Here is a 10,000-nt window from a genome sequence, read left to right as displayed (position 1 = left end):
TGAAATCTCAGAGCTGGCACGCACCTCCAGAAGAGAATAATAATAATAATAAAATACAGAATAATAATAATAATAATAATAATAGAACCTGTTTAAAAGAATGCCAAATTATAATAATAATAATAACGATGATGAAGAAAAAATTCCACAGTTACGTATATGAACATATTTTTAAAGATAAATTTGTACAGAAAGCTTTCCGGGAAACTGTTCGATTAACCAAACAGTTTCCTTCAAAAGCTTTATCTTTAAATATGTGCACATATATGTACAAGATTTATCTTTAAATATATGTACATATAAATGACTGTATATTTGTTTCTCAATTTCAAGACTTATACTACTATGAGTATTTTTAATAATATTATCATAACAATAATAACCTCAGTGTTTTAATAATAATAATGATAATAATAATAATAATAATAATAATAATAATTGCAAATTATATCCATCATTCAAACTCTCTTCAAAGAGGTCTGTTCATTTACGTTCACCTCACATATAAACCCCAAAGCCTCCCCCTCCAAAAATAAACTATATAAACATAAAACCCACGATAATATTAAAACTACGAAAACAGTGCAGTAACAGAGACACTTCAAACGCCATGATAATTCTCGGAAAGCGAACAAATCTCGTTTATATATGACCTCACTAACCTCTCCTTTTTAGATCATTTCTCTCTCTCTCTCTTTCTCTCTCCTGCTCACCTGGATGACGTCAACATACCTGTGGAGACAGAAAGGAACGGGGGTTTAATTAACTGAAGCTATGCTTTTGTGTTGTTGCGATATTAAGCCTGAATAGGCTGAGTTATTAGCTGAGGGGTTAATTATCACGTTGGAGTAAGATAATGATTTTATCTTTTTGCCTTTGATGAAACTAGTTTTACATTTCGAGTAGTACAATGAGAATAAATAATTAAAAACTCAGACAAATTTCCGAAGCGAGTTATCAAGGGAGAGAGAGAGAGAGAGAGAGAGAGAGAGAGAGAGAGAGAGAGAGAGAGAGAGAGAGAGAGAGAGAGAGAGAGAGCCTTTCATATCCAGTAAAGCACTGAGAATGAATAATTAAAAATCTGAGATTACAGAATTACTCAAATATTAATTTCCGTACACAAATTTCAAAGGAGAGAGAGAGAGAGAGAGAGAGAGAGAGAGAGAGAGAGAGAGAGAGAGAGAGAGAGAGAGAGAGAGAGAGTAAATAATTAAAAACTCAAGACAAATTTCAAAGGCGAGTGATCAAGTAGAGAGAGAGAGAGAGAGAGAGAGAGAGAGAGAGAGAGAGAGAGAGAGAGAGAGACTACGCCTGCCTGCAAGTCTGCCCGCCTGTCTGTCTGTCAGTCTGCCAACCTGTCAGGGGACGAAACCAAAGGAGGTCTTAATAGCACCTAACCTCACTACGGGGCAGACTATGACAAACAGAAAGAAGCCTTGAAGGGTCGAGACGCCTCCGTGACGCGGGCGGCGCGCGCGCGTCTTCAAAACGCGCCTCTTTGAAACGCGCGCGGCGTTCTTGACGCGCTTGCCGAGGAATAAGAGGAGGGGGAGGAGGAGGAGGAGGAGGAGCCAAACCCCTCCACAAACAAAAATAAAGAATGTGCCCGCGAAGATCAAGACAGAGAATGAAAGATGAGGGAACGCATGCACCAAAGAGTGCACAAATATGACTTGCCACGATAAAGAGAGAGAGAGAGAGAGAGAGAGAGAGAGAGAGAGAGAGAGAGAGAGAGAGGGTCAGCAACTATAACATGTTTGTCATTAGTTGACAGCAAGGCCGCACAAGATTAGTCACTTGATTTACTGAGACGGGGTTCGTCCCTCAACATAAATTTGTCTCTTGATCAGTGAGAGAGAGAGAGAGAGAGAGAGAGAGAGAGAGAGAGAGAGAGAGAGAGAGAGAGAGAGAGAGAGAAGAGAACAAAAATAATTCATTTGCTTAATTATTAATACTAAGAATAAATAATTAAAAGTAAATCAACAAAACTGCTTAATTATTAATTTTCATTTAAAGTAAAAAAGAATAAATAATTAAAAAATTTCAAACTGCTCAATTATTAAGTGTGATTAAGCAGACGTGATTAAGAGAATGAGAGAGAGAGAGAGAGAGAGAGAGAGAGAGAGAGAGAGAGAGAGAGAGAGAGAGAGAGAGAGAGAGAGATTAAAAAATCTGTATATCACCCACTTAAAATCTGTAACTGGACCCAAAACTCTTGCAGCGAAAAAAAAATCCAGAAATAGTTTAGGAAGGACACCTCTTACGACAAGAGAACAGAGAATGCGAAAGAGAGCAGGAGAAAGCGAGAGAAAGCGAGAGAATGACTTGAAAGCCTCTTAGAGACAACAAGAATCAAACCAGAAATAGTTTAAACGAAGACAGGTCTTACGGCAGAAGAACTAAGAGAAAGCAAAAGAGATTAAGAGAAAGAAAGAGAAATTAAGAGAAAGCAAGAGAAAGGAAGAGAAGCGAGAGAAGGACTTGAAAGCCTCTGAGAGACAACAAGAATCAGTCCAGAAACAGTTTAAACGAAGACAGGTCTTACAACACAAGAACAAAAAGAAAGCAAAGGAAAGCACAAGAGAAAGCCAACAAGAATCAGACTGCTTCATGGAGGTGACATAATAACAGACGCCGGGAGGGAGAAAACCCAAGGGTGACATCCTCCAAGAACACCTGTCCTCATCTCTCCACCTGTCACCTGTCACCTGGGGGAACCTTTTAAAACAATGCCTGCGGAGGAGATAAGGAAACATCTCTCATAATAAACACGGCCCCAAGACTTCTTCTTCTTCTTCTTCTTCACAAAAGGAGAGAAAACGAGAGAATAATCCGAGACATAAAGAACAAAGGGTAACAAACAAAAAATGGAAGAAAAAACACGGCCCCAAAACTTCTTCTTCTTCTCCTTCACAAAAGGAGAGAAAGAGAGAGAATAATCCGAGACATAGAGGAAAAAAAATAATAAAAAAATGGAAGAAAACGTAAGTTTCTCCTAATCAAGATGGAGACGGCAGCGCTGAGCAATTTCGCACAACAATGGAGCTTAAATTCAAACAATTCTCCTTGCAACAATGAAGCTAAAACAATATGGCGAATTCAACAAGCCTCTTGCGACAATCAGGCAATGTTATTCAACGTCTCTTGACTAAAATAAAAATAATATGCAATGTTGCATTATTATCAACTCTCATCTTCTAGACGTCTGCCATATTCTGCTCCAAATACGTAACACACCAGACTAGTTTTCTTGGCACGTGGCCTTTGTGCAAAACAAGTAAGAAATGCGCTGAAGTTTATTCGGCGCAATCGAGTTTTCTGTACAGCGTATATTCAAGGACACCGAAAATAGATCTGTCTTTCGGTGGTCTCGGTATAATGCTGTATGAGCAGCGACCCCACGAAAATTTAACCACGGCCCGATGATGGCCTGTCCTATATCGTTGCCAGACGCACGATTATGACTAACTTTAACCTTGAATAAAATAAAAACTACTGAGGATAGAGGGCTGCAATTTGGTATGTTTGATGATTGGAGGGTGGATGATCAACATACCAATTTGCAGCCCTCTAGCCTCGGTAGTTTTTAAGATCTGAGGGTGGACAGAAAAAGTGCGGACGGACAACAGACTAGTTTTCTTGGCAAGTGGCCTTTGTGTGAAACAAGTAATAAATGCGCTGAAGTTTCTTCGGCGCAATCGAGTTTTCTGTACAGCGTATAATCAAGGACACCGAAAATAGATCTACCTTTCGGTGGTCTCGGTATAATGCTGTATGAGCAGCGGCCCATGAAACTTTAACCACGGCCCGATGGTGGCCTGTCCTATATCGTTGCCAGACGCACGATTATGGCTAACTTTAACATTAAATAAAATAAAAACTACTGAGGCTAGAGGGATGCAATTTGGTACGTGTGATGACTGGAGGGTGGATGATCAACATACCAATTTGCAGCCCTCTAGCCTCGGTAGTTTTTAAGATCTGAGGGAGGACAGAAAAAGTGCGGATGGACAGACAAATAGCCATCTCAATAGCTTTCTTTTACAAAAAACTAAACACCAAGATAATACGTATAAGGATTATTCTGCAATCTTGTTGGCAAGAAAAAATATCTTACATAGAAGTTATCAGTCAAATGCTAACAAAAATCGTGGACGAATTCCCGCGGTATGATTTTAAACATCAAGCAAATTACTTAACGATGCCCAATATTGACTCACGTCAAAATCTGATCCCCACAAACGCATGGGTATAAAGACTTGTTAAAACATGACACGCTATGCCCTATTTTGCTAGACAGTGATTGATGAATAATTATAAAAAAAAAAAAGAATTAATGAGATAATTAATCTGCGTGATGAGGGAAAAAGCTGAAAGTAAACATAAGAAGTATTTGAATGACTTAACTAACCTTCTCCCTACAACATATTACTGTTCCAATATCACGTTCCACCTGAGGAAAATACTGAAAATACAAAAAATTGTTCCCCTTTGAGGAACACATAAAATAACCACACGTACCCTCCTTAGCAAAACGAGTGATAAATCATTCAGACAGCAAAATGAATGATACATCACTTGGAGAAAGAGGACCTTCAACCGAAGTAGGGCAAAGAGAATCATTTGCAAAGAGAAAAAATAGGAAAGGAAGATTGCAGGTGTGCGCGAAGCATTCCCTCACCTTGAGGCACCTTTGAGCAGTCAGTAACTTTTGGCTAATATCTGTCATACCTTTCTATCCACTGTTATCTTGCACTCATGAACTTGGAGCTCAGATTGGCAGTATTCCATCGTATGAAGTACCACTTAACAGCTTGCGTTCAAAATTAATTTAAAAAAATTATAGGCTTACTATGTATATGCAAAGTACCCAGGGGAATCAGTAACTTGATTAATGTCAAACTTCTTTTTTTTTTTACACAGTTATCTTTCACTCAAGAACTTGGAGCTCACACTGGCAGCACTCCATCGTATGAAGTATCATTTGACAGCTTGCGTTCAAAAGTAATTACACAAGATTACAGCTTTAGTTTATATATATGCAAAGCACCAACAGGAAAATTAAACCTATAAAAATCTCGATTCAAAGAGACTTTTGCACAGGAACATCAGAACCACAAACATTTGCCGTTACAATCTGCCCATCCAAGATACATTTAAGCTAAACAGAGCAAAAATACCTTGGCCTGTTATTTGTGGCGACTTAGAGATAAGCTTGAACACCTGAGTTAGTTTAACTCTGAGAGAACATTAAAATTTAAAAGGTATTGAAATGACAACCAACATTTAGAATGTAGAATTCGACGAACATGACATATACAATCCTTTTACCGTGTTTAATCAAGAATTGCTGTGTTAGTGGGGTTATGCGTGGAGAGAGAGATTAATTTAATAAATTTATTACGCCCAAAGACGTCAAACAAAGTTACATATTAGCAGTTACTTACAGTACATCAGAAATCAACAGAAAAAATTACAGCATTGAATTATCAGTATATCAGTTACAAAAATAACATATATGAGATCGTATTCCATTATCACAACAACTGCAACAGACAGTTTAGCAGCCACCAAAGTGTGGATGACGAGTCAAAATTAAGTCTAGGTGGTCATCTTTGAGTAAATATTGCAGGTTTGAAATGGAGAGAGAGAGAGAGAGAGAGAGAGAGAGAGAGAGAGAGAGAGAGAGAGAGAGAGAGACTAAATAACTAGAATGACATGAATTAACCAAACTGTCTTTATATGAATAAATGAAAAATATGATTCACGACAAATTTAGCAAAACTACAAAGATTAGGCATCAGCAAAACTATGTCGCAAAGGCCTCTCTCTCTCTCTCTCTCTCTCTCTCCAAACAAATACGCACGCCCATAAACACCTCAAGGATTAACCGGATGATTATAATATCACAAAAGCGTCGCAGGACGTAAAAATGGATGAATTGCGACGCACCTTAGCTATGCCCAGATACCGAAATGACGAAAGGGTCATTCGTGGATTCGCACCTAATACGAATTCACGGCCCATCAAAGTTTACGGGCTTACCGCCGACGAATCCTTTGGGTTTTAAAAACCCCGAGTGACTGTAGGACTGCGGGAGATTCTCTAGTTTGCTTGCCTGTTTTAGATATAACAGGAGGATATAAGGATATAAACTTTGACGAGTGTTTTAGATATAACAGGAGGATATCAGAATATATGCTTTGATGAGTGTTTTGGATATAACAGGAGGATATAAGAATATATGCTTTGACGAGTGTTTTGATATAACAGAAGGATATAAACTTTGATGAGTGTTTTAGATATAACAGGAGGATATAAGAATATAAGCTTTGATGAGTGTTTTGGATATAAACAGGAGGATACAAGGATATAAGCTTTGATGAGTGTTTTGGATATAACAGGATAGATATAAATTTAGATGCGTGCTTTAGATATAACAGGAGGATATAAGAATATATGCTTTGACGAGTGTCTTAGATATAACAGAAGGATATAAGAATATAAGCTTTGATGAGTGTTTTGGATATAACAGAAGGATATAAGCTTTGATGAGTGTTCTGGATATGACAGGAGGATACAAGGATATAAGCTTTGACGACTGTTTTGAATATAACAGGAGGATGCAAGGATATAAGCTTTGAAGAGTGTATTGTATATAATAGGAGGATACAAGGACGTAAGCTTTGACGAGTGTTTTAGATATAACAGGAGGATATAAGCTTTGACGAGTGTTTTGGATATAACAGGAGGATATAAGCATATAAGCTTTGACGAATGTTTTGGATATATCAGGACGATACAAGGATATAAACTTTGAAGTGTTTTAGATATAACAGGAGGATGTAAAGATATAAACTTTGACGAGTGTTTTCGATATAACAGGAGGATACAAGAATATAAACTTTGAAGTGTTTTAGATATAACAGGAGGATATAAGGATATAAACTTTGATGAGCGACTATACGACTGCAGGAGCCTACCAGTTTGCTTACCTGTTTTAGATATAACAGGAGGACATAAGGATATAAGTTGTGACGTATGTGCGACGTGATTCGTCGGGTGGGGTATGGCTGTTTCCTCTAGGAATAAAATGGTGCCAGTTTAAACACCATGTGGAAATAAGTGTTGAAAACGCTTACAGGGAAAAACTAAGGAGGACCTCGGCCAACGTTAACAAAAATATTTATTCTTTCTCTCTCTCTCTACTATAATATTTTTGTTCCTCTCTCTCTCTCTCTCTCTCTCTCTCTCTCTCTCTCTCTCTCTCTCTCTCTCTCTCTCTCCAATAAAGTGTATTTGTAAATGCATAGGTTCCAACCCGGCGCTCTCTCTCTCTCTCTCTCTCTCTCTCTCTCTCTCTCTCTCTCTCTCTCTCTCTCTCCGATAAAGTGTATTTTGTAAATGAATAGGTTCCAACCCTCCTCTCTCTCTCTCTCTCTCTCTCTCTCTCTCTCTCTCTCTCTCTCTCTCTCTCTCTCTCTCCAATAAAGCGTATTTGTAAAAGCATAGGTCATCCCTCTCTCTCTCTCTCTCTATTTCCCCCCACCCGCAAAACAAAACCAAACCCAAAACGAGGACATCTTCATCTTCATCTTCATCTTCTTCATCATCATCATCATCATCACCATCACCAACCCCTACCTCCACCCACCCCAGGGCAGGGATGGGGTGGGGGGGGATGGAGAGCGAGCAAGCGACCGCCTCCTCTATAAGCGATGATAATTGGTCCCCGGGGAAGCAATAAGACAGTTAAGCGATCGAGTAAGGCCATTACGCGCCGCTCCCTACCGCTCTTTTGAAGCCTATTACGCGCACATCAAAAATTAATTAACCGTCTGGGGCGGCTGCAACAATAATTCGTCGGGGTAGTTTTGTGGCGGAGCGATGAGCTATAGCTAACCGCTTTTGCAAAAAAAAAAAAAAAAAAAAAAAAAAAACTTGTGATTCTCTAACTCCCCTTCCTCCCGCCCCCCCCCCAATTCGTTTGCGCGATTTATTATAATCAGAACACTTATGATTCCACGCCCCCTCCTCTTCCCCACCCCCTTTCTCCCCCCACACCTAGAAGTTTGTCTGCAACATTTTTTAGAACAGGGATGTGTAATGATATGACAGACCACTCTGAGAATCTTAGAACAAATGACTTGATGAGGAGATGTCATAATTCAACAAAGATTACAAATACATATTTACATATACACATGCATACAGACTTACCCACACACTTGCCATGGTCTGCTCATTTAACCACAGCAAGTACTTAAAAAAATTCTGAAAGTTCTTCCATTTCACTGCCCTATTTCGAAACTGGTATTCAATTCCAAAATCAGAGCCGACGTCACCATTTCCATAACCATTTCAAATAATGGTAGGGTGAGACTACGCGTAACTATTATATAGGTATTCACTACTTCATATCGTTGACATCAAATGCTGTGAAATTCAATTATTTATCTCTGGACTTTAATATGCATCAAATTCATGTATAAATGTCAGGATCCTGCCATGAATCAAGTCTGCCGTACTCAAGACAGACTGCTCTCACTCACGGCAGTGTCTCAATCTGCTCTTGGAAACACTCGGCAATCTCCGAACCACAATATAATTCATCCTCTTACTCAAGGAAAGCAAAGGACATCTGACAGTATCGTGAAATGTGACTCTCTTTCCCAAAAAACCAACAGCCTCTACGTTTATAAATATATAACCTTTTGCGAGCATCTTCTACGGCTCTGAAAGCACCGTTCTCCTTTCTCGCAAAATTTATCAGTTTTTGGCTATTTTTACATGGGTACCCCATCCCTACTGTCACCTATACCCTCGCCTTTTCTTCTTCTTCCTCTTTCTTTCTTTCTGTGGCACAGAATGTCTCTTCCTCGTCTAGAGAACGCCTACCTGACGGCTGCAGAGAGAGAGAGAGAGAGAGAGAGAGAGAGAGAGAGAGAGAGAGAGAGAGAGAGAGAGAGAGAGAGTAGTACCATAATTTTTAAGCCATGAACACTGCCAAAAGTGATAAGAATAAAGAGAATATCACCCCCAAAAACTAACTACAGAGGAGAGGGGGGGGGCATCTCTCGCCCCCATTCTCTACCTAACCCCTTCCCCCCTCCTTTAATAATGGAGAACCCCCATCACCCCAACCTTAAATGATGGAGACAGAGTGACAATAAACGCCATCCAAGTCGCCATATAAGATAGCCCCTAGGGTTCGCTCAGGAGAGGAAAAAGGAGAGAAAATTAGGTGCGATGCTTTTTACTAAATAAAAACTCAAAAAACAAATCGTTACAAAAAAAATCTCAAGAAGAGAGAGAGAGAGAGAGAGAGAGAGAGAGAGAGAGAGAGAGAGAGAAGAAGGAGAAGAGAAGAGAGAGAAGAAGAAGAAGAAGAAGAAGAAGAAGAAGAGAGAGAAGAGAAGAGAGAGAGAGAAGAGAGAGAGAGAGGAGAGAGAGAGAGAGAGAAGAAGAAGAGAAGAAGAAGAGAGAAGAGAAGAAGAAGAAGAAGAAGAAAGAAGAAGAAGAAGAAGAAAGAAAGAAAGAAAGAGAGAGAGAGAGAGAGAGAGAGAGAGAGAGAGAGAGAGAGAGAGAGAGAGAGAGAGAGAGAGAGTTTCCAAGATTCACGGATGATGTGAGGCATTGTCAAGATTGCCAAGACCAACACGTCACATGCCACGAAGAGCCAAGGGCCGCTACATAAATAAATAAATAAATAAATATCTTTATAAACAAGAAAGCACAACAGTCACTCATTAACTTACAAGCTCAAGATGAATAAAATAAAACCGGGACGAGGATAGGGCTAAACCTCACGATAAAATTTTTGGTGACTCAATGAAAGGGTCTCGTTACGTACTATAGAATATTGACCAACTATCCGTGGTACAGTCATGTCTCCCCCGTGCCACGTGAATAGCTAAATTAGGCACCCTTTTAACTTAAGGAAACCACCCAAAGTAATACCCGAATTGGAGAAAGAAATATGGCGATGGAAACATTAGTA

The 10,000-nt window shown here is 39.3% G+C and overlaps 2 protein-coding genes across 23 annotated transcripts in view; one reads left to right on the top strand and one right to left on the bottom strand.

Moving 5' to 3' along the window:
* LOC136850476 (octapeptide-repeat protein T2-like) overlaps positions 1 to 9,627 on the top strand; it is a gene marked incomplete at its 5' end in the record, with an annotated part of 109,277 nt that extends 99,650 nt beyond the window's left edge. The window contains one exon of the mRNA XM_067124049.1: positions 9,306 to 9,627. Within this exon, the coding sequence (XP_066980150.1) occupies positions 9,306 to 9,627 (322 nt within the window). The remainder of the gene's footprint in view (positions 1 to 9,305) is intronic.
* Positions 1 to 10,000, bottom strand: part of mub (poly(rC)-binding protein mub) — an 835,667-nt gene that overhangs the window by 699,595 nt on the left and 126,072 nt on the right. Inside the window, exon 1 of one of the 22 annotated variants that reach the window (XM_067124767.1) lies at positions 714 to 728. The exons of 20 other annotated variants lie outside the window; for them this stretch is intronic. The gene's annotated coding sequence lies outside the window, so the exon portion shown is untranslated. Of the gene's footprint in view, positions 1 to 662; positions 729 to 10,000 lie in introns of those variants that run through there. One more of the 22 variants, XM_067124777.1, reaches the window with a different exon arrangement.

Source organism: Macrobrachium rosenbergii, chromosome 22 (genome assembly GCF_040412425.1).
Source record: "Macrobrachium rosenbergii isolate ZJJX-2024 chromosome 22, ASM4041242v1, whole genome shotgun sequence".
Taxonomy (NCBI): domain Eukaryota; kingdom Metazoa; phylum Arthropoda; class Malacostraca; order Decapoda; family Palaemonidae; genus Macrobrachium; species Macrobrachium rosenbergii.
This window is presented reverse-complemented; position numbering and strand designations above follow the sequence as displayed.